Here is a 25516-nt window from a genome sequence, read left to right on the forward strand (position 1 = left end):
TAAAACATGAGCACTTTTCGAATAATGGCATCTTAAATGATGTTCATCTGTTACAAGTGATCAAGCTGTCCTATCATAGTTACACTAGGAACACCAGTTTTTGTTTCTGAGCCTTTTCAGAGATTGAAACCAAAGTTACACTTAATATCACAAATAATTACACAGTCCTATCACACTGACAATAAGTTTGTGAATGCCATTTCTATATCATTTAGACAGTTGCTAATCCAAACGCACTCTATCATGAGCTCACCTGCTATCAAAGGATGGAGGTTAACGGTGATGGGTTTTCCCTTTCCTATTGGTGCATTGACATAGTCAAAGAGTTCTGCATCAGGGCTGCAGCTGTACAGGTTAGCCACTTTACATGTGTCCATCACAGACCCGCCTCCAACAGCAACATATGCATCAAATTGTCCTTGTCTCGCAAATGTTATTGCTTCCTTGAAGCTAATGACATCATAAAACATTATAAAACGACTACATTGTCAAAAAAACATAAAATATCCACCTCCTACTAAGATCCTTCGGGATCAGGAATTATTTGATTTCTTTCCAGCTCTGTGGGTTCTCAGGTGGTCAATGAGGTCAATGGGGACCTGCAGACTCTGCCACAACAGTGAGTAGCAGATGAAGCCTGCTAATGGCCCAGTCCCCCAGGGGCTTTATCAACCACCCTGGAACCCACACAACTGGAGAGGAAGCAACCCATCCTTGGGACTGGTGAAGGGGCCGGCTTACTGGAACAATGTCACTGCCTTTGAAATCTGGTATGTCTTCCTGCAGAAAAGAATTTGAAAACATGTATGAAGGAAAAAAGTTATCTTCAATGCTTCCTTCATTTTCTACTCTGCCTCAAGTGTTACTAACTGAAAAGCTGGTATTATCTTGTTAAGGCAAGATTACAGTACATTTAAGTTTCTGTATATCATTTGGAATTTGCTCTACAATCATATGCTTAGGCTTAAGATTATGATTTATAAAGGATTCCAACTGCCAAGGGTGGAACAGTCACTGAAAGCAGAGATAAGCCAGGTAGAAAAGTCGACACGTTAAAGTTATCTAGTCCAAGCTGCCCTTTATGCCCCACTCAACTTTTCTTACCTGCTTTCTCATCTACCTCTACTTTCTCATTGACTTATCTACCCTCACCTTCTATCTGTTGTCTCACCCAATTCATTGCACATTCTTTAAATTAAGAGGTAGATAAGATGTAATGGAAATCATACTAAATGTGATGATTTTTTTTCCTCTTGGAGAGCCATGCATTTTTGAAGTTGGCTTCTTCAAAAGCCAGTGTAAGAGAGTCTTCTGAATATTTTAAGACAGAGATACATAGATTATTGATAAACAAGGTGGTGGGGAGGTTATTGTGGACGGAGGGGGATGCAGAGCGGAAGTGAGCAGGCTTGAGGGACCAAATAACCTACTCCTGATCGTAATTCATAATGTTCACATGGTCCTCAATTTCTCATTGGATGCACATCAACTCTGGCAGGGTTTGCAGGCCATTATTTTCTATAAAACGAAACCTAACAGCATGAATTACAGTGATACTTCACTCCCAGATGAGCTCAATGCCTTTCATGCTCACTTTGAAAGAGAGAATAAAACTGTATCTATGAGGATCCCTACAGCACATGGTGACCCTGTGATCTCAGACTTGGAGGCCAACGTCAGGCTGTCGTTCAGGAGGGTGAACCCTTGTAAGGTGACAAGCCCTGATGGAGTACCTGGTAAGGCTCTGAAAACTTGTGACAACCAGCTGGCGGGGTGTTCAAAGGCATTTTCAATCTCTCATTGGGCTACAGTTCCCACCTGCTTCAAGCAGGCAACAATTATACCAGTGCCCAAGAAGAACAGTGTGAGCTGCCTTAATGAATATTGTCCTGTAGCATTGACATCTACAGTAAGAAAGTGCTTTGAGACATTGGTCATGGCTAGAATCAATTCCTGTCTCATCAAGGTCCTGGACCCATTGCAATTTACCTATCATCATAATAAATCCACAGTGGGTGTGGTATCAATGGCTCTCCACATGGCCTTAGATCACCTGGACAATACAAATACTTATGTCAGGACACTGTTTATTGACTATAGCTCAGCGTTTAACACTATCATTCCTACAGTCCTCATTGAAAGCTACAGAACCTGTAGCTTAAAAAATTTAAAAAAAAAAAAATTGGATAGGTATATGGACAGGAAAGGAATGGAGGGTTATGGGCTGAGTGCAGGTCGGTGGGACTAGGTGAGAGTAAGCATTCGGCACAGACTAGAAGGGCCGAGATGGCCTGTTTCCATGCTGTAATTGTTATATGGTTATATAACCTGGGCCTCTGTACCTCCCTCTACAATGGGATCCTCAACTTCCTAATCAGAAGACAACAATCTGTGTGGATTGGTATTAATATCTCCTCCTCACTGACAGTAAACACTGGCACACCTCAGAGACGTGTGCTCAGCTCACTGTCTACTTTCTCTACACCTATAATTGTGTGGTTACACACAGCTCAAACACATCTATAAATCTGCTGATAATGTAACCATTGATGGCAGAATCTCAGATGGTGACGAGAGAGTGTACAGGAGCGAGATATACCAACTAGTGGAGTGGTGTTGCAGCAACAACCTGGCACTCAACATCAGTAAGACCAAAGAGCTGATTGTGGTCTTCAGAAAGGGCAAGGTGAGGTAACACACACCAGTCCTTATAGGGGGAGCAGAAGTGGAGAGAGTTCGCAATGTCAATTTCGTTGGTGTTAATATCTCGAAGGACCTAACCAGGTCCCAGTATATCAATGTAGCTGTAAAGAAGGCAAGACAGTGGCTATATTTCATTAGGAGCTTGAGGAGATTTGGAATGTTACCCAAAACACTCAAAAATTTCTACAGATGTAGTGTGGAGAGCATTCTGACTGGCTGCCTTGCGGGGGGTGAGGGGCTACCGCGCAGGATCGAAGTAAGTTGCAGAGAGTTGAAAAATTAGCCAGCTCCATCACGGGCACCAGCCTCTGTAGTAACCAAGACATCTTCAAGAAGCAATGCCTCAAAAAGGCAGCATCCATCATTAAGGCCCCTCACCACCAGGACATGCCCTCTTCTCACTGTTACCTTCAGGAAGGAGATACAGAAATCTGAACAGTTTTTTGTATATTATCATGAACTGCACTGTACTGCTGGCGCAAAGTTAACAAATTTCATGCCGTGTGCTGGGTGATACTAAACCTGAATCTGATACCAATTTATATCCCAGATATTTAAATAATTGGGCTCAGAACACACGCGCTCTTGTGATGCATGCATTCCTTTTATTTTACTTGTGCACAAGGAGAACAGCATGGGACCCAGTCACCGACACTGTTCTGAAATCTGAACAGAAAAATGCTTTTAAACATAATTGGCTTATCAGATACCGATATTGATCATTGTTAATTGTGTATATTTGAATTCCTTACTCACAAGGAATCACCATTCATAAAAGAGGTGCTGAAGTCAATCGAAACTTTAAGCGCACAGTTGATGATATTTGGAAGTTAGTAAAGCCTTAGTTGTTGGGTATGGCTCACATCTTTCCATTATCCTTATCTCATCTGTCTCCAGCACCCCCTTTTGTGTAAAGGGATACTATGCCTTAGGAGACCCTTTTTGAAAAGTCTCACTACCATAAGATATAGGAGCAGAAGTAGGCCATTCGGCCCATCAAATCTGCCCTGCCAGTAAATCATGGGCTGATCCAATTCTTCCAGTCATTCCCACTCCCCTGCCCATCCCCTTTGATGTCCTGGCTAATCAAGAACCTATCTAGCTCTGCCTTAAATGCACTCAATGACTTGGTCTCCACAGCCGCTCGTCGCAACAAATTCCACAGATTTATCACCCTCTAACTAAAGTAATTTCTCTGCATCTCTGTTCTAAATGGATGTCCTTCAATCCTGAACTTGTGCCCTGTTGTCCTAAACTCCCTGCCATGGGAAATGCAAAGGCCTCACTTGTTTGCCTTGAGAACACACTGCTGCCATCAACCCAGCCTACCTCGTGTGTAGTAAGCAGGAGTGTTTCTGGTGGTCTCAGTTCGCTAAAACTACCTCAGACTTTCCCTGCCTTACTGCGACTTTCTCACCCCTAATCTTCTCTAGTAGCATGCTCTTTTCATAAATGGCAGCTAGAACTAAACAAGGTAATCCCAAGTTTAGTCTAACCAAGGTTTGTCACAAGCTTAACATAACATTTCTGCTTTTCAATACTGAGCATCTGTAGATAAACCTTGTATTTTGTATTTAGTTTCTTTACTTTTAATTGTCGCTAGTTTTAATGATTTGTGTGTTTCTTTTCTAGATTAATGCTCTCCCAGCCAATTAGTATAATTTCCCAAGTTTTATGTGGCCTCCTTATTTTTCTTGCCAAAACCTAATTCCTCCTGTTTTTCTGTGTTGAAATTTATTTTATAATGTTATGTCCATTCTGCAGGTATATTGATATAAATTGTTGTAGGCCTCAATATTGAGTATACCATCCAGGTCAGCACTGAGTGTAAATTCAGAAACGTTATCTTTGATTCCAAGAAGTGAATTGTGAACAAGGATCATGCTGTGGAATGCAACCTTCTGCCTTTTGCCACTGAATAGAGTGCTATATTGCTACCTTTCTGCAACCGACCACACCTCCACCCGCAGGACCAGGCCATGCAACCAGTTTCATTCATGACCCTCTGTTTGGACTGATTCTCCAACAGTTCCTATTCAGTCCTCAATGGACCCTATCATATCACCCTCAAATGCTTCTGAGACCTGATCTCTTTCCACAACCCTCCCTATAATTGTTTGATCACTGTGCATCCACCTCAGCTGATCTCCACCCCCAAGGTCCCAAAAGGCCTAAACATTCACATCTGCAATGATCCAGGTTTTCCTCTGTAATTTATTTTCATTAAATTTGAAACATCCAAGGCACAATATTGCAGTGATATGTGATTCAATTTCTACTTTGTTTTTAAATTCTTAGTGTAACAGCAATGTTAATGATATCACCAACAATAGCTCTATTAAAACTTTGTTCCTTAAACTTTCATTGAAATGAAGTGTAGCTTACCTTAAATCAGTTGGCTCCACTCTGACCTTGTCAAACACTTGAAAGTTTACTCCATTCTTAACTAATGAATCCAGGACAGCCTTGACAGGAGGAAGCTTAGCCAGATTTTTGTCTGTCATTACGCAAACTTTCTTGGCCCCAATATTCTGAAGGTCCTATTGGAATACCAGAATCTGATTTATTTTTAGATGAAAAACTCAGAGAAACATTCAACAATTAGTAGTGAACAACTAATGATTTTGTTTAAATTTTACCCTCCTTGTAATGCTAGTCAGAAAAGACTATTCGGTTTACATTCTACCATCCTTATAGTTACATGATTCAGTTCAAGCGAATGTGCTTAAAGAAAACATATCTAGCAGATCAATGTCAGTCTCATTGGATGCATAAGTATATTCTCTATAATGTTGGGACCAACATTAAATCAAATGTAAAAGTGGTGGAAAAACTCCACTTACTGTTTCAGTTTCCTTCTTTCACATTTTCTGCCTGACCACCTGAGTTCTTCCAGCATTTTTGTCTTTGTTTCAGATCCTAGTATCTGCAGTTCCATTTATTTTCCTTTCTTAAAAACTAATGTTCTTTCCTTATAGGGATGTGGACAGAGTTGGAGTGGAATTGCATAGACAAAGCTCTGTAGGCAACCTAATGTGTCACCATCTCAATCATTTTTTACTTTAGACATAGAATTTGGAGGTGTTGAGTGTGAATGATGAAGTTCAAATTCAAGCTTAATTGTCATTAACCCTATATGTGAATAGCACCAAACGAAACAGTGTTCCTCCCGGGCCAAGGTGCAAAACACAATACCAACAGCCACACACAGCACAAGGCACATATAACACGTGCAATTATGATAGCGGTAAAACACAGGGTCTTGAGAAAATGCCCAAGTCCTTCAGCGTACATTGGTGGTGCATGGGATGTTGTCCTGGAGCTCCATTTCTGCAAGAACAAGCATGCAGCAGTTTTTATCATGCGCTACTGCAGCCACAGACAGACGCAATACAGTTCGTTTTCCACCAAGGGAACTCTGGAGGCCAGTTTCCAACTTGGCCATGCCACACCGCCTCAGGTGTCTCCTCCCCTAGGCATCTGCAACAGGCGACCTCATGGCATAAGAGCCTTGTCTGTGTGACAACCGAGGCCACTCAGCTCCCGCACCATCGGTCTCTCCAATGAAGTGGACTTGCAGTATCCTATATTACCAATGCCCACAGGGTCTTGCAATCACAAGAAAAATGTCAAGACAATCACTTGCACTGTTTGTTGGACTGCGCACTGCCTCCACGCACCCCCTCTGACCCCTTCTTCCCCAGGTGACTGTAGCAGGCAACATGTACTGAACAAGTCCATCTCCACCACCATCAAGCAACTCGCTGATGGGCAGACCTGCAGTACTTGATGTTCTTATTATCCAGTGGTGCCTTGCAAGATGTAAAGGATGAACAATTACACCTTCGCTTGGTTCCAGAGAGGCCACCTTACCAGAATGATGGAGCTGGATCAAGGACGTCACCTGCATTCAATAATGCATCATTGCAATTACATCTGGAACATCAAACATCAATCACTGATTTTTGTTGACAAATAAGTCAGTAATATGGGTAGCATGATGGAAGATAGTTATTAAAAAGAACCAAAGAATTTCTGTGACCCATAATTGTCTCTCTTTCCACAGATGTTAACTCATCTGCTGTGGGCTTCCAATCATAGTTTACATACCAAGTTACTGAATGGATTTTCTTTTCCCACAATATGCCTATGACTCTATTGATATCTGCCTTCAATAGTGCTGTACAGAAAAGTGATGCATGTGAAAAAAAATAAACAACACAGACATATCCTTAGACAATTCTTGCTGACAATCAACACTGGTGCACCTCAGGGGTGTGTGCCTAGCCCACTGCTCTACTCTCTCTACACCTATGACTGTGTGGCTAGGCATAGGTCAAATACCATCTATAAGTTTGCTGATGATACATCTATTGTTGGCAGAATTTCAGATGGTGATGAGAGGGCGTACAGGAGGGAGCTTTATCAGGTAGTTGAGTCATGTTGCAGCAACAACCTTGCACTTAATGTCAGTAAGACCAAAGAACTGATTATGGACTTCAGGAAAGGTAAGACAAGCGAACATATACCAGTTCTCATAGAGGGATCAGAAGTGAAGAGTGAGCAATTTCAATGTGCTTGGGTTTCTGAGGAGCTAACCTGGACCCAACAAATTAATACAGCTACAAAAAAGCACAACAGCTATATTTCATTAGGAACTTGAAGAAATTTGGTTTGTCACCAAAGACATTTGCAAATGTCTACAGATGTACCATGGAGACCATTCTAACTGGCTGCATCACGTCTGGTATGGTGGGGTGGTGGGGTGGGGGAGGCTACAGCACAGGATTGAAATAAGCTGCAGAGAGTTGTAAACTTAGTCAGCTCTATCATTGGCACCAGCCTCTGTAGTATCCAGATCACGTTCAAGGAGCGATGCCTCATAAAGAAGGCGTCCATCATTAAGGACCCCATCACTCAGGCCTTGTTCTCATTGCTACCCCAGTTAGGAGGTATAAAAACCAGAAGGCACATATTCAACAATTCAGGAATAGCTTCTTCCCATCTGCCATCCAATTTCTGAATGGACATTGAACCCATGAACACTACCTCACTACTTTTTTGTTTCTATTTTTGCACTACTATTTAACTATTTTATATACTCATTGTAAATCACAACTTCTTCCTATTATTATGTATTACATTTTTACTGCTGCCCCAAAAACAAGAAGTGTCATTACATATGGCAGTGAAAAAGGATTTCAGGATGTATATTGTATATATTTCTCTGACATTAGATGTACCAGATTCCGATTCTGATGCACTGAACGTCCAGAATTGTTGCAGGTGAGTGATAAATTATTGTTCAAACTTACTCAATGAAGTTTGTCTTAATGAAGGCTTCTGATTAAATTCAATAGTCAGTCCCTTACCATACCGACTTCGTTTGTCACTCCTTCTCCATATCGGATGTTTGAACAAGCCATCTAAAATAGAACCAAGATGTACAGAGATTGACAGCTTGGGGAAAGAAAATATATTACCATATTGTGACAGATTTTCTCTGCATTATTACTGATCAAGCGAATAAAAGTTGTAAAAAAAATCACGGGACATTCGGTGAATTATTTGTACCTCAAAAGCGTAGTCTGTTGCTCTGGTTGTAACGTGTCCCGGTGCTGGAACACAGAAACATCAGTAGTAAGCTCATAGCTTCCAATCATTCTACCGTAAAAATGGAAACTTCTCGGTTTCAACAAATTTGTGATGTTTGCGCAGAATGTTTCTGCAATTATGATGTAAATATTAACTTGTCACGTGTGTGCTGTTTCCATTTACAAAGAGCAACCACCAACTCCTGTGCAGAGCTTAGACATTTCCATTATTACATGTATTACACGCCGCTAAATCACTGGAAAATTTCAGAATAGAAATCCATGTTCATTAATTCACACAAAAAACTGCTTATATCATTGTTATCTCAAATCTATCAAGTATTGTAAACTTCTGGGCCTAAATTCTTCACATAGTTTAGTAATCCAGTACTGTGTCCTCTTCTCTTCTGAGAGATCAATTTCATGTTTTTTTAAATCATATAAAACCATTAAAAAGTAAAATAACAGGAGCCAAGGAGATGACAGATGACCTAAATGAGTATTTTGCATCAGTCTTCACTATGGAAGACACTAGCACTGTGCCAGCTGTTGAAGGGTGTGAGGGAAGAGAAGTGAGTGCAGTTACTGTGACAAAAGAGAAGGTGCTCAAAAAGCTGAAAGACATAAAGGTACATAAGTCTACCGGACCAGATGAGCTGCATCCCAGGGTTCTGAAAGAGGTAGCATTAGAGATTGTGGAGACATTAGTAATGATCTTTCAAAAATCATTGGACACTGGCATGGTGCCAGAGGACTGGAAAATTACATATGTCACTCCACTCTTTAAGATAGGAGGAAGGCAGCAAAACAGAAATTATAGACCAGTTAGCCTGACCTCATTGGCTGGGAAGATGTTGGAGTCAATTGTTAAGGATGAGGTTACGGTGTATTGGTGACACAGGTAGAGGTAGGACAAAGTCAGCATGGTTTCCTTAAGGAAAAATCTTGCCTGACAAACCTGTTGAATTCTTTGAGGAGATTACAAGTAGGATAGATAAAGGGGATGTAGTGGTTGTATATTTGGACTTTCAGAAGGTCTTTGAAAAGGTGCTACACATTATGCTGCTTACCAAGTTAAGAGCCCATGGTATTACAGGAAAGTTACTAACATGGTTAGAGCATTGGCTGATTGGTAGGAGGCAGCAAGTGGGAATAAAAGGATCCTTTTCTGGTTGCCTGCCAGTGACTAATGGTGTTCTGCAGGGGTCGGTGTTGGGACCACTTCTTTTTATGCTGTATATCAATGATTTAGATGATGGAATAGATGGCTTTGTTGCCAAGTTTGCAGATGATACGAAGATTGATGGAAAGGCAGGTAGTGTTGAGGAAACAGGAAGATTACAGAAGGACAGACAGATTATGAGACTAGGCAAGAAAGTGCCAAATGAAATACAATATTGGAAAATGCATGGTCATGCACTTTGGTAGAAGAATTTAAATGAATAGACTATTTTCTAAACGGGGAGAAAATCCAAAAATCTGAGATACAAAGGGACTTGTGAGTCCTGGTGCAGAACACCCTAAATGTTAATTTGTAGGTTGAGTCAGTGGTGAAGACGGCAAATGCAATGTTCGTATTTATTTTAAGAGGTCTAGAATATAAGAGCAGGGATATGATGCTGGGGCTTTATAAGGCACAGCTGAGGCCTCACCTTTAGTATTGTGAACAATTTTGGGGTCCTTATCTAAGAGAAGATGTGCTAGCATTGGAGAGGGTCCAGAGGAGGTTCACAAGGATGATTCAAGAGAATGAAAAGGTTATCATATGAGCAATACTTGATGGCTCTGGGGCTGTATTCACTGCAATTGAGAAGGATGAGGGGGATCTCATTGAAACCTTTTGAATGCTGAAAGGACTAGACAGTAGATGTGTGAAAGGATGTTTCCCATGGTGGGGGAGTTTAGGACAAGAGGGCACAGCCTCAGGATAGAGGGGTGTCCATTTAAAACAGAGATACAGAGAAATTTCTTTAGCCAGAAGGTGGTGAATTTGTGAAATTTGTTACCACAGGCATCTGTGGAGGCCAGGTCATTGGGTTTTTTTTAAGGCAGAGATTGAAAGGTTCTTGATTGGCCATGACATTCAAGGTTACAGGGAAAAGGCCGGGGAGTGGGGCTGAGGAGGGGAAAAAAGGATCAGTCATTATTGAATGGAGGAGCAGACTCGATGAGCCAAATGGCTTAATTCTGCTCCTGTATCTAATGGTCTAAGATAGAGAAAAGATCTACATTTGCCCAGCTTTGATGATGCTAGGCATCAACTTCCTTTCCTAAAAACTAGTAATAGCCTTGTAACACAGTTTTACCTTGTGAGTAGGTCTGAGAGTGAGCAGGACATCGACATCTGGTGAAATAAGAAAAAAATATTCAAACCATGTTGCTTTAAAAAGCATTCAAATAAACTTGCATTAAATATTTGTTTCTCAATAGTCTTGCATTAAAATGTCCAAACTGGTGTTTTTAAACTTAATCTACAGTATATTGGTACAAGACAACAGGCTGTATTTCAACTTCTGTGTTATTATAAAGTATTTTGAGGTGTGTATTTACACCAAACTTGTAAATACAGGGTAAAGTTCTACCCAGATAAGTGTGAGGTGGTTCATTTTGGTAGGTCAAATGTGATGGCAGAATACAGTGTTAATGGTAAGATTCTTGGCAGTGTAGAGGATCAGAGGGATCTTGTGGTCCGAGACCATAGGACACTCAAAGCTGCTGTGCAGGTTGACTGCGTGGTTAAGAAGGCATATGGTGCATTGGCCTTCATCAACTGTGGGATTGAATTCAAAAGCCGAGAGGTAATTGTTACAGCTATTTAGGACCCTGGTCAGACCCCACTTGGAGTACTGTGCTCAGTTCTGGTCACCTCAATACAGGAAGGATGTGAAAACTATAGAACGGGTGCAGAGGAGAATTACAAGGATGTTGCCTGGATTGGCGAGCATGCCTTATGAGAATAGGTTGAGTGAACTTGGCCTTTTCTCCTTGGAGCAACGTAGGATGAGAGATGACCTGATAGAGGTGTATAAGATGATGAGAGGCATTGATCGTGTGGGTAGTCAGAGGCTTTTTCCCAGGGCTGAAATGGCTGACACAAAAGGACAGTTTTAAGGTGCTTGGAAGTAGGTACATAGGAGATGTCAGGAGTAAGTTTTTTACGCAGAGAGTGGTGAGTGCGCGGAACGGGCTACCGGCGATGGTGGTGGAGGCAGATAAGATAGACACTTTTAAGAGACTCCTGGACAGGTACATGGAGCTTAGAAAAATAGAGGGCTATGGGTGACCCTAAGTAATTTCTAAAGTAAGCACATGTTTGGCACAGCATTGTGGGCTGAAGGGCCTGTATATTGCTGTAGGTTTTCTATGTTCTATGTTTCTAAAGTTTACTGGGAAATAAATATTCAAGGGTATAAGTCCTATTGAAAGGACAGACAGGTGGGCAGAGGGGGTGGGGTGGCTCTGCTGGTGAGGAATGAAATTCAGTCCCTTGCGAGGGGTGACATAGAATCAGGAGATGTAGAGTCAGTATGGATAGAACTGTGAAATTGTAAGGGCAAAAAGACCCTAATGGGAGTTATAGGGTGCAAGTTGAATCAAGAGCTAAAATCAGCATGTCGCAAAGGTAATGCTACAGTTGTAATAGGGGATTTCAACATGCAGGTAGACTGGGAAAATCAATTTGGTTTCTCCCCAAGAAAGGGAGTTTGTGGAGTGCCTCTGAGATGGATTCTTAGAGCAGCTTGTACTGGAGCCTACCAGGGAGAAGGCAATTCTGAATCTAGTGTTGTGTAATGAACCAGATAAGGGAACTCGAGGTAAAGGAGCCATTAGGAGGTAGACGATAATATGATAACTTTTAATCTACAATTTGAAAGGGAGAAGGGAAAATTGGAAGTGTCATTATTACAGTTGAACAAAGGGGACTATGGAACCATGAGGGAGGAACTAGCCAAAGTTGACTGGAAGGATACCCTAGCAGGGATGACAGTGGAACAACAATGGCAGGTATTTCTGGGAATAACACAGAAGGTACAGGATCAGTTCATTCCAAAGAGGAAGAAAGATTTTAAGGTGAGTAAGGAGCGACCGTAGCTGACAAGGGAAGTCAAGGACAGTATAAAAATAAAAGAGAAGTATAACATAGCAAAGATGAGCGGGAAGCCAGAGGATTGGGAAACTTTTAAAGAGCAACAGAAGATTACTAAAAAAGCAATATGGGGAGAAAAGATGAGGTACGAAGGTAAGCTAGCCAAGAATATAAAGGAGGATAGTAAAAGCTTCTTTAGGTATGTGAAGAGGAAAAAATTAGTTAAGACCAAAGTTGGGCCCTTGAAGGCAGAAACAGGTGAATTTATTATGGGGAACAAGGAAATGGCAGATGAGCTGAACAGGTACTTTGGATCTGTCTTCATTAGGGAAGACACAATCTCCCAGATGTAATAGTGGCCAGAGGACCTAGGGTAACGGAGGAACTGAAGGATATTCACATTAGGCAGAAAATGGTGTTGGGTAGACTAATGGGACTGAAGGCTGATAAATCCCCAGGGCCTGATGGTCTGCATCCCAGGGGACTTAAGGAGGTGGCTCTAGAAATCGTGGATGCATTGGTAATCATTTTCCAATGTTCTATAGATTCAGGATCAGTTCCTGAGGATTGGAGGATAGCTAATGTTATCCCACTTTTTAAGAAAGGAGGGAGAGAGAAAACGGGGAATTATAGACCAGTTAGCCTGACATCAGTGGTGGGGAAGATGCTAGAGTCAATTATAAAAGATGTAATAATGGCACATTTGGATAGCAGTAACAGGATCAGTCCGAGTCAGCATGGATTTACGAAGGGGAAATCATGCTTGACTAATCTTCTGGAATTTTTTGAGGGTGTAACTATGAAAATGGACAAGGGAGAGCCAGTGGATGTAGTGTACCTGGATTTTCAGAAAGCCTTTGATAAGGTCTCACATAGGAGAAATTAGAGCACATGGTATTGGGGGTAGGGTACTAACATGGATAGAAAATTGGTTGGCAGACAGGAAACAAAGAGTAGGGATTAACGGGTCCTTTTCAGAATGGCAGGCAGTGACTAGTGGGGCACCGCAAGGCTCAGTGCTGGGACCGCAGCTATTTACAATGTACATTAATGATTTAGATGAAGGGATTAAAAGTAACATTAGCAAATTTGCAGATGACACAAAGCTAGGTGGCAGTGTGAAATATGAGCAGGATGTTAGGAGAATGCAGGGTGACTTGGACAGTTTGGATGAGTGGGCAGATGCATGGCAGATGCAGTTTAATGTGGATAAATGTTAGGTTATCCACTTTGATGGCAAGAACAGGAAGGCAGATTACTATCTGAATGGTGTCAAGTTAGGAAAAGGGGAAGTACAACGAGATCTAGGTGTCCTTGTTCATCAGTCACTGAAAGTAAGCATGTAGGTACAACAGGCAGTGAGGAAAGCTAATGGCATGTTGGCCTTCATAACAAGGGGAGTTGAGTATAGGAGCAAAGAGGTCCTTCTGCAGTTGTACAGGGCCCTGGTGAGACCACACCTGGAGTATTGTGTTCAGTTTTGGTCTCCAAATTTGAGGAAAGACATTCTTGCTATTGAGGGAGTGCAGCGTAGGTTCACGAGGTTGATTCCCGGGATGGTGGGACTGTCATATGTTGAAAGATTGGAGCGACTGGGCTTGTATACACTGGAATTTAGAAGGATGAGAGGGGATCTGATTGAAACATATAAGATTATTAAGGGATTGGACATGCTGGAGGCAGGAAACATGTTCCTGATGTTGGGAGAGTCCAGAACCAGAGGCCACAATTTAAGAATAAGGGGTAGGCCATTTAGAACAGAATTGAGGAAAAACTTTTTCACCCAGAGAGTTGTGGATCTATGGAATGCTCTGTCTCAGAAGGCAGTGGAGGCCAATTCTCTGGATGCTTTCAAGAAAGAGTTAGATAGAGCTCTTAAAGATAGCGGAGTCAGGGGATCAGCCATGATCACATTGAATGGCAGTGCTGGCTCGAAGGACCAATTGGCCTACTCCTGCACCTATTGTCTATTGTCCTTGAAGGATACCCATTCTAATTTCTGGTTGAATTCAGACTGCCTCCACTTCAAATTGCAGGCAGCTTTTTTCTTATGTGTTAGGTACAAGTTGCCATTTCTATAGTACTTAACAGGGGAAAAAAAAAGACAAATGTTTATATTTACAACAGAAATTTTACAGCAGAGTTTGATTACTAGCTCAGTAAAATTATAATAACCTTCCCAATAATTGGGAAGGTTACTGTTTATCTGCACTTTCTCTGTTGCTGTTACTGCAGTGTTATTGTTTTACCCTTGCTCTACCTCAAAGCGCTGCGTAACAATTCAATCAAACGAACTTAAAAGTTCATATCCGACAAACAAAATTTCAAAAGTCCACTGCTCTGTGATTTTAGTCCATCAGTAATGTGGCTTCTGTTCACTATATTAGTACAAAATTAAAACCGAGTAACCAACAGATCATCGCTTCAAAAATAAAATGCTACACACCCTGGAAATAGGAAATTAAAACAAATAATTGAAAAGCATGGCAGGATAAGGAACAGCGTTAACATTTTCACTGGATAATCCCTCAATAGAATTGAAAGGAATGTTGGGGCTTTATTAAAAGTTCATCGCCATGAAACAGTAATCAGTTTTTACTGTTTAAATTTCAACGGCAGAATTGACGAGACTGGGACGGACATCTGTTGCTGCTGTTCTACAGTGTGATCTAAGGAAAAGTAATGCCTGACCAATCTTTTGAATTTCTTGAAGGAGGAACAGTGTGAATAGCCAAGGATAGAAAGACATGCATACATATATCTTCTCTCATATCCTTAGGATACCACAAATACATTAGACCAAATAAATATGTCTGGAAACATAGTCGTCACTGCCATTATAGGTCTTCAGTAAGACACTGCTACTTAGCCTTATGAGAATAAGTTAGCATGTATACAATCAGAAGACAAGACATTGCAAATCGACTGCAAAACAGAGTAAGGTTAAGTACTGTTACTCAAACCATCAAATATTGATAAGGATATTCTGCAGTGATTGGTGCTAGCACAATTGGATTTTATCATTTATAATTTCAAAATTTGTAGATGCTAAGAGTTAATACTTTGGAAAACTATGACATTAATAATCTTGCAGAATGAGACTGTTTGGCAAATTAATTTCAATACAAATAAGAATAATGCCGTTACATGTAGTTAGAAAGAATAAACCTCTATATTCCTAGATAATAGGAATCTAAAGACAACAGAGACAGCAAGGGATCTACAGTCACATACATTACTTGAAGCAGCAATTCAAACTAATAATTCCATAACAATGCAGGTCATGTACTCTTCACTTCTGGAGTTCACTTTTAGAAGGACAGAACAGAACATCAGAGAAGACACATTATATTCCTTGATTAAATCCTTCTTAAATTGCTGCACATGGTCCTGTTTTCGATATTGCAAAAGGGACCACTAGACATAGGAGAATTAGGCCATTCAGCCCATTGAGTCTCACTGCTATTCAATCATCACTGATTTATTAATTCCTCCCAATCCATTCTGCTGTAACCTTTAACACTCATAATCATGTGACAATGATTAAAAAAATGCAAAAGCATTGAAGATACAAAAAGGACTTTAAAAGGTTGAACTGGTTTAGTTCTTTTCACTGGAAATGAGGAGACTAATGGATAACCTAACAAGAGTCTAAAAAGGACTCTATGGGAGATTGGGAACTGTCCAATATCAGGATTATAAGTACAAGATAATCACTGCCAAATTAATATGTCAATTCTCAAGAAACTGTTTTACTGAGAGAGATGAGAATATGGAACTCATTATCACAAGGAATACTTGAAATAAAGAAAATAGATGAATATAAAACGAGACAAAATGTAAAATATAGGTTATGCTGAAGAAGGTCAATGAAGATGGATGGAAGACACCTTGCAATATGACCAGCTTCTAGTAACTCTATGCATAGGGGTCTTGTTTCAAAATGACTAGACCTGTATATACAATTATAGATCAAGTACAATATGCTTCAGCTGCCCACTAAGTGTCAGGTTGTTACTAAATTGCCTAACATTGATATTGTGCTTGTAGCTGAATGAATTGCAGATACAATTGTTGAAATCAACAACATCTAGCATCAACGGGAAATCATTTCCTGTTTTATTAGAACATATTGTTGTTCTGACGACAGAGCAACGTCCCGAGGCATTCAGTAATTCTGCCTGCACAAGTGCAGCCCAACCTGCTAAATATTTCAGCATTTGTTCTCTTTTGTCTCTAAATTTGTGAGGTTGCCGGTGGCGTTATAGCGGATCAAACTGCAGGGTTTGCGCGGCGGCGGCGCCGTAGCTGCCTCTCCCATTACCCAGCAGCAGCCCAGACTCTCGGTGTCAGCAAACTGGGGGAAAAAAGTTTGCAGGTGTTGTGGTTCGAACTGAAGAGTGACATTTTTATAAATTTCATCTGGTTGTACTGATGCCATAAGAGTCCGGAGGCCCGCACGACCAGAAATCTGGCTCAACCTCAGCGCCCTGGCTGGCCGGGGGCAGCGGAGCGAAACCGCGCAAGCCGCCGATAACCGGCTCTGCCGCGGCCGCGGCCCGCGCTCGGTCCCGACCCCGACCCCGTCTCCAGACGGCCAGATTCCCGATTCACTCCGGCCCCGGGGAGTTCAGCTGGCGCTAGCCAAGCAACCCAGTGGCCCGGGCGGCAGCGGCAAGAGACTGTCACTTACGATGCCCTTTGCAGCTGCCTCAACAGATGAACAACCCTCTCCCGAGCCGCCATGATTAGCGAGTTGTGCGAGTTGCCGAGGGTTAAGACATCCCACACTTCGATACGTCAACTCAACTGTATTATATTGATTGAACTATATTCTACTGATTGATATATTGTAAATCTAGCAACAATATTGCAAGTAAATACAAAAGAAAAAAAGTGTTAGTGTCGAAAGAGGCCATTCGGCCCTTTGTACCAATGCCAGTTCTTAAAAGAATTACCATTAACCCCAGTCTGGTTATCTTCCCTTAAGCTCTTCAGGAAATTCAGTTTTTTCGAGTAACGTTTAGGATCATAGCGACTGCTACAGTAAAAGAGAAAAATTCATTATGCTCAGTTTGTGCCCTCTGGTTACTAATTAACTTGCAGGAAAATAGCGTCTTCTCACTTACTTTGAACAAATTGTGATTCTGAATACAGTACGTAAGGGTCAGATGTAGAATAACCCAGTACAGGACTGGAGAATCATAGCATGCGCGTTAGTATATTTTGAACAAGAGAAAATCTGCAGATGCTGAAAGAACGCACACAAGATGCTGGAACAGCTCAGGCCTGGCAACATCTATGTAGTTCCTCCAACATTTTGTGTTAGTTACTATATTTTGAATTGGAAGTAAAGGGTTTCATTATGATGTTTGAGGACGAGGGAGAGTTTACCCGATGACCAGGCAAACATTCTTATTCGATTATTACGTTTACCTGTGTAACAGTAGTGACTGTTTAAAATATAAAGGAAATAAGGCAATTTCTCAAGCTCTGAAATTAAATATTTGCAAGAAATTCGTTAGCATCAGTGGAAAAGAGAAATATTTCTTTTTTTTAAAGTGTAGAGTGTCCACAACTGCAGAACGTAAACAGCCAGACTTATGAATGTAATCTGATAGGAGAAGCAAAATAAGAAGAGGATTTTGCTTAATTGGGATACATTGGAACCAATACATTTGGGACCAATTGGCTGAAGTTCCATGGAAATAATTAAAAAGGTATAAAAAATACAAACTAGCATTTAACTGAGTAACAAATTATGTATTTAAATGACACGGCAAATTAGAACACTATCAATACTACTATAGTATAAATCTACGTAATAGTTCCTAATTGTTATCAACAGATGAATTCATCCACTGTACCTGTATGTTGCAGTGTTCCTTTGACTGCAAATGAACAAAATCAGCTTAGATACCTCGTATAGATAATGGACTGCTTTCCTACAACACTATCGATGATTGTGTCCTCCAAATCTTCATTTTTATTGGGGCATTCAAGACGATTGTCAATATCTTCTAATTTTTTATAGTTCCTAACTTGTTGAAGTAGTGAAATTTAAGCTTTCACAGTACATTTCAAGAAATCAAAGGCCAGTGAATGGTAAGGAAACTATCGGTGAGGATCCTCAGGGAAGAGGATTTATGCATATTTAGAAAAGCATGGCCTGATTAGGGACAGTCAGCATGACTGTGTGTAAGGAATGAGCTTTTTTTTTGAGGAAGTGACACAGGTGATTGATGAGGGTAGGACAGTGGAAGTTACTTACATGGACTTTAGTACGGAATTTGACAAGTTCTCTTATGATAAGGTGATCCTAAAGGTGAAGATGCATGGGATCCAAGATGATTTGGTAGTTTGGATTCAGAATTAGCTTGGTCTCGGAAGGCAGAGGGTAGTGGTGGAAGGCTGTTAATCTGGTTGGATCCCTGACCAGTGGTGTTCTGCAGGGATCAATGCTGGTACTCCTGTTGTTTGTGATATATACGATGTATTTATTTAGAGATACAGCACAGTAACAGGTCTTTCCGGCCCAATGTGCCACGCTGCCCATTTGCACCCATGTAACTAATTAACCTACTAAGGAAACCTACACAGTCAAGGTGAAAATGTAGATTCCTTACTGACGGTGGCAGAAATTGAACCTGGGTTGCTGGTACTGTCATAGTGTTATGCTAACCACTACACGACCATGCCGCACGATTACTTAGATGAAGTGTAAATGGTGGATTAGTAAGTTTGCAGATGACAAAAAGATCAATGGATTTGTGGACAGGTTATGAGAAGATAAAGCAGAATATGGATTTTTTTTTTACAAACTTGGGCAGAGAAATGCAGATGGGAGTTTAATGTGTACTGGTGTGAGATGTTGCACTTGGGAGGTCAAATCTAAAGGAAAAGTATACAAGCAGGACTGAGGTATGGAGGGATCTTGTACAGTCAGAACCCATTTCTCAGGGTAGAAATGTCAAATACTAAAAGGTCTGCATTTAAGGTGAGATGGGAAAAGTTTAAAGAGGATGTGCAAGTTGTTCTCTTTTTACAGGTTGATAGGTATCTGCAATGTGCTGCCAGAGGAAGTGGCAGATACAATAGAGGTGTTTAAAGGGCTTTTAGGCACTTGAACGTGAAGGAATAGTGGGGTACAGATTCTGTGCAGGCAGAAATTTAGTTTAACTTGACATGGTGTTCAGCAGATTTCATAGACTGTTCCTGTTTTATATTCTACATAACTAGCATTGAACTAGCAATCCAGATATTTGCATCGATTCTGGGATGTATATTTATCAATGCCGGCGAGGAACCTCTTATTTAAAATTACATGTAAAAAATCCGACTGGTTCACGAATAAGGAAATTTGCTGTTTGACCTGCAGATGGAATTTAATGCAAATATGAGGTGTTGCACTATGGAAGGACACACCAGGGTAGAACTTACACAGTGAACAATAGTGTAGTAGAACAAAGGGATCCATAGTTCCCTGAAAGAGGTGTCACTGATAGATAAGACCTTTTGATCCACTGGCCTTCAAAATTGAAGTATTGAGTAGAGTTAGGATATGATGTTGAAATTGTCTAACACATTGGTGAGGCCTAATTTGGAGAATTGTGTGCAGTTAGGTCACCTATCTACAAAAAAAGTATCAATAAAATTGAAAGACTACAGAGAAAATGTACAAGGGTATAGCTTAGACCTGAGTTATAGGGAAAGGGAGAAAAAGTTAGGAATTTATTCCCTAGAGCATAGAAGATTTGATAGACATACAAAATTATGAGGGATATACTGTAAATGCAAGCAGGCTTTTACCACTGAGATTGGGTGAGTCTTACTAAACCTAACTAAAGGGTATAGGTTACACGTGCAATGTTTAAGCAGAACATGAGGCAGAGCTTTTTCCACTCTGAGGGGGTGGTGTGGAACGAGTTGTCAGAGGAAGTGGGGGACACAGGTTCAATTTTAACATTTGAGAGGTTTGGATGGGTGGGAGGGTTGTGCAGGGCTATGGTGCAAGTCCAGGTTGATGGAATGAGGTAGAATAGTTTGGCAGACGAGGTGGGCCGAAGGCCATCTCTGTGCCTAGATCTCTAACCTAGAAGTGATGGGAGATGTAATGTGGTTGGCTCTGAAACAACTTTGCTTGAGGCAGCGGAGATATTTAATGCTGATCTTACCTTAAGTGCCAAAACCCTGTGAATTAATTAAAAAGCTAAATGAAGTCTAAGAAAAAGACTACACAGGCCAACCTTTCACATGAATCCACTCTACTCCCTCTAGATTTAAATTTGCCTGCATACAAGAGACAGTTTACAATGACCAATTGATCTACCAATTTGTATGTGAGAAGAAACTAGAGTACTTGGAGGAGACCCACCTGGTCACGGGCAATGTACACACTCCAGAGGCAGCACTAAGGGTCAAGACTGAACCCAGGTCACTGAAGCTATCAGCAGTAGCTCACTTCGCTGTGCCAAATCTTCCCCAGCAGAGTTGGTAGAGGAAGATCAATGATGATTACAATGTAGTTTACCAATAGTAAGGAGATAGAAGTGCTGGTTTCTAAGTAATAGCACATTCCATGATTTTGCAGAAACTCAGTACATCTTTCTTTATGCAAGTGTTCAAAAGTCAATTTGATAAATCCATGACAATGAATCTGAAGGTCATTATCAGCAAACATTGGGCCACTATGTCAGTTTCATTAGGAACAAATGAAGGCATATTATTTTTAGACATGATGGAGGAGTAGCCTTGAAAGTGCCACCTTGTGTGCTGGGAAAGGCAATTATATTATGCCCAGTAGATGCACGGGACAGGGGTGGGGGGGAAGGGAGGTATTTAAGATTAGTTTTAAATAAAGAAGCCAGTAGTTATCTATGCATTCTAGGATGATTTTGAGTCAAGCATATAAACAAGACCAGATAATATCTGGAAACCATTAAGAAATAGGAAAGGCATATTTGCATTTTTATCTATATCAGATCTTGAAGTTTTATTTACAATCATTCAAGTAATCAACTTGAGAGCAAAACCAGTTAGCAAATCACACAGGGACCAGGGTTCAATTCCCGTTGCTGCTTCTAACGAGTTTGTACGTTCTCCCCGTGACCGCAGGGGTTTCCTCTCACAGTCTAAAGACGTAGTGGTTGCTAGGTTAATAGGTCATTGTAAATTGTCCCATGATTAAGCTAGGATTAAATCTGCTGGGCAGTGTCGCTCTAAGGCCCTAATCCGCACGATGTCACAATAAATAAAGTAAGTGACATTTTGAACAACACTCACCTTGGTACTTTTGGTCATTTTGAAGTAGAATGAGCACAACAAATACTGGTGGGGAAGGACATTTTATTCAAACTTTGTTTTTGTTTAATACAATATAAAACCACTTAGCTGCTTCTTTAGCTAAAATTGTGACTTATTTAGTACTTTAAATTCATTGTTCTCACCAAATAAAAACTATAGTTCAGCTTATTTTAAATATTAACCATATTAAAGCTGTCATGTTATGGACTAGATATTTCCATAGCAAGACTGCAGTTTACTTTAAGTCAGAAAGTACAATACCAAGCGTTCCATTCACAATGTTCATTTACCCCTTCCTCTCTTACTGGCAGATTTTCGATGTTGGTGTTTTCCATCTTTTCGATGATGGTTTTTATGTCCTTTTCTGCCTTTTGACCCTACTCTCTTTCGTTTTGCTGCCTGCTCCTGCTCATCTTCACGAAGCTGCTTATTTACAGCTTTTGTGAGGTCTAGTTTTGGTTTCTTGCTGGCCATAATTTTTAAAAGTTCTAGTTGGCTCTGTTTCTCTGCAGAAAAATCTCCAATCAGGGGCTGGAATTTCCTCCTCTTGGCTTTATTCTTCAACTCCTTTTCCTTGGGTAATTTATCTTGAAACTTGCCAACTGAAGCTGTGGAGGTCCTCGCCACGTGAATGGCTTTGCTTAGGTCACTCTTACCGGGCTGACCGGTTGGGACGAGTCCCATGGTCGGTACTGTAATCTTCTGAGATCTTGCGATATTACGCAGCCTATTCAGTTCGTTCTTCGCCACTCTCTCTTTTTTAGCTGTGGCACGTTTTGCAAACTGATCTTCATTGGGATCTGCTGTCTCAGGCACCTCAATGACCCAGTCTTTGGTTTCATCGTTGACTCTCTTGTAACCCCAGCGCCGCCGCCAATCTTTCTTCTCCTCGTCCCAGACCAAGTTAGTTTTCTTCTTCTTTCGGATGCCCTTGAGTCTGGCGAACTCCTCCCAGCGGGTGCGCGGCCGGGGCTTGGGCACAGCTTTCTCGCGGGGGATACGCGTGGTGCCCGGGGGCAGCTTGGCCACGGTCACGTCCTGTACCCGCTCGGTGGGCAACTTCCAGACGGCGTTGACCAGCAGCTGCGTGTTGTCGCGGGCCAGGGAGCGCAGGAACTGCTCGGGGTGGAGTCGGAAGTCGCGGACGTTTGGGGCGTTCACATCGAAAGCCGCCAGGTTCCCCAGATCGAACTCGAGCTCCAGCTCCTTCTCGACGCTGATACTCTTGAGGCACTCGGCCTCGGCCCGCTCCACGTCCGCCAGAACATCCTCCACCACCGTCGCCATCCTCACCCACGCTACACAAGGCGAGCCTGCACGGGTGAAACGATTGCTTCCGCTTGCGTGTTTCCTCCCGTCTCTCATTGGCCCAATGCTCCTTCCGATTGACCAATGGGAGCATGAACAGGAAAAGGTCACTGGAAGTGTTGACAGTTCTGCCGAGTGAAACGTTCTCGGAGCGTTCTCGCTGAATTCAAATTATTGCGTTAAAAGCGAATTATAATCAGGTCTTCGAAGGTGTTCTTGCGACTAACATCTAGAACTAGATGTAATAGGTTAAGCTGGAAAGCTAGAGTAATACTCCCAGAATGCTGGAGGAGCTCAGCAGGTCAGGCAGCATCCAGGGAAATATTCGCTTCGGGACGAGACCCTTCTTCAGGAAAGGAAAGGAAGGGAGCAGATGCCAGAATTAAAAAGTGGTGGGAGAGTAAGGAGAACTAGCTAGAAGGTGATAGGTGAAGCCAGGTAGATGGGAGAGATAAAGGGCTGGAGAAGAAGGAATCTGATAGGAGAGGAGAGTGGACGGGGGGTGGGGGGGGGGGGGGGGGAGGGAACGGAAGAAGGGGTTGGGGTGGGGGATGTGGAACTCAGAGGGTGAAAAGAGCTGTGAGCAAAAGGGTGGATGCGTTCTATTTTGAACATTTAAGAGAAATTTCGATAGGTATATGGATGGAAGGGTATAGAGATTTGTATATGGTCCAGGTGCAAGTCGATGGAACTAGACAAATTAATACTTAATAATTAATAATTAAGACTCCTGATGAAGGGTTTCAGCCCGAAACGTCGTTATTACCTCCTCCCATAGATGCTGTCTGGCCTGCTGAGTTCTGCCAGCATTTTGTGTTTTTTTTATTTATTTCCAGCATCTGCAGATTCACTCGTGTTGCAAATTAATAGTTCGGCACGGAGTAGATGGGCCGAAGGGCCTGTTTCTGTGCTGTAGTGTTCTATGACTCCGCCGAGGGTATTCTTGTGAAGGATCGGAATGGAATGTGGGCAACCCATATCTCACCTTCCTTTGCTGTAATCCGGAGCAAAGAATCGAGGAGACCCTGATCTCCATAAAGATGTAGTGGAAGTGACTCTGCCGTTGATTTGCTCTTCCAAAGAGTGAAATGGGGGCGTATGAACCTGGAACTCTACGTTATTAATGTTATTATTCTGTACTGTACGTTATTACTGTTACTAATAATAACAACTCTACGTTATTAATGTGGAGGGAAGTCAGAACATCCCTCCATAAATACATGGTTATCTACTATTGTCAGTCCTTGACGTTACTTCGTAATACCTAGTTAGAAACATAGAAAACCTACAGCACAATACAGGCCCTTCGGCCCACAAAGTTGTGCCGAACACGTCCCTATCTTAGAAATTATTAGGCTTTGCTATAGCCCTCTATTTTACTAAGCTCCATGTACCTATCTAACTGCCTCTTAAAAGACCCTATCGTATCCGTCTCCACCACCATTGCCGGCAGCCCATTCCACGCACTCACCACTCTGAGTAAAAAACTTACCCCTGACATCTCCTACTCCCCAGCACCTTAAACCTGTGTCCTCTTGTGGCAACCATTTCAGCCCTGGGAAAAATAGCCTCTGACTATCCACACGTTCAATGCCTCTCATCATCTTATACACCTCTATCAGGTCACCTCTCATCCCCCACCGCTCCAAGGAGAAAAGGCTGAGTTCTCTGACCAAACTTTAGGTCCTCAACGCAATATCTTCTGTTGCAACAAAGTAATAATTACTTTTTGTTTGTGCTCTTGTAAATAACTTTAAGATGTTTTGCTGGGTTAAAGGTGTCATTAAATGCGAGCCGTTGCAGCGAACCTACAAGGTAGTTACATTAAGCCAACAGCTGGTGGCAGTATATCTATATCTTTCAATCGTCTCAGCCAAGAGAGTTGTAAATCGAGAACATCTTTACAAATTCATGGGGCTGCAGAGCAGGAAAATCAAGAAATACAGAGAAAAATAAGATCCTGTCTTATTTAACGAAAAGGCTGCGTTATCATTTTCCTGCTTTCTGTATGGTAGTTAGTGAGATTAACAGGATGTCTAACTGCCAACATCAATTTTTCTTCATTTACAGGTTAGAATTTAATATAAGTAAGTTTGGTTGTAAATCCAGATCCAGCACTTTTGATAAGGTTTTAAAAACATCTTTCCAAAAATTCTGCAACTTTATGCAAGACCAAAACATGAGTTAAAGTGGCCACCTGAGTATTACATCTATCACAAATAGGATTAATATTGGGAAAAGTACGGGCTAATTTATCCTTTGACATATGTGCCCGATGCACTACCCTGAATTGTATCAAGGAATGACGGGCCCAAATAGATGAAGTATTTACCAGATGAAAAATTTTACTTCATTGATTATCTGAAAGTAACTCTTGAAATTCCAATTGGTATTTATTATATTAGATGGATAAGTGGAGGGATAATTTGGGAGCAAAGTACAGTACGTAAAAAAATCCTAATTTGTTAATATCTAAAAAGTGTACATTGGATAAATCAAATTTATCCACTAGCTGAGTAAA

The 25516-nt window shown here is 41.4% G+C and overlaps 2 protein-coding genes across 5 annotated transcripts in view; both read right to left on the reverse strand.

Annotated features, from left to right (window-relative positions):
- The window catches only part of adhfe1 (alcohol dehydrogenase iron containing 1), a 30970-nt gene extending 13516 nt beyond the window's left edge, over nt 1-17454 (reverse strand). For 2 of the 4 annotated variants that reach the window (XM_073041409.1, XM_073041384.1), the window contains exons 1-6: nt 17078-17188; nt 10604-10641; nt 8278-8321; nt 8076-8129; nt 5089-5243; nt 254-450 (exon numbers count right to left, since the gene is read on the reverse strand). In XM_073041409.1, the coding sequence (XP_072897510.1) occupies nt 254-450; nt 5089-5243; nt 8076-8129; nt 8278-8321; nt 10604-10641; nt 17078-17130 (541 nt within the window). In that variant the 5' untranslated portion in view covers nt 17131-17188. Of the gene's footprint in view, nt 1-253; nt 451-5088; nt 5244-8075; nt 8164-8277; nt 8322-10603; nt 10642-17077; nt 17189-17342 lie in introns of those variants that run through there. The other 2 variants (XM_073041394.1, XM_073041399.1) reach the window with 2 other exon arrangements.
- A 4258-nt stretch (nt 17455-21712) lies between these two features.
- On the reverse strand, nt 21713-23021 carry rrs1 (ribosome biogenesis regulator 1 homolog). Its single transcript, XM_073041422.1, has one exon. The coding sequence runs from the start codon at nt 22972-22974 to the stop codon at nt 21970-21972; it is 1005 nt and encodes a 334-aa protein (XP_072897523.1). The 5' UTR covers nt 22975-23021; the 3' UTR covers nt 21713-21969.
- Between the last annotated feature and the right edge of the window lie 2495 nt (nt 23022-25516).

The sequence above is a fragment of the Hemitrygon akajei genome, chromosome 1 (genome assembly GCF_048418815.1).
Source record: "Hemitrygon akajei chromosome 1, sHemAka1.3, whole genome shotgun sequence".
NCBI classification, from domain to species: Eukaryota; Metazoa; Chordata; class Chondrichthyes; order Myliobatiformes; family Dasyatidae; genus Hemitrygon; species Hemitrygon akajei.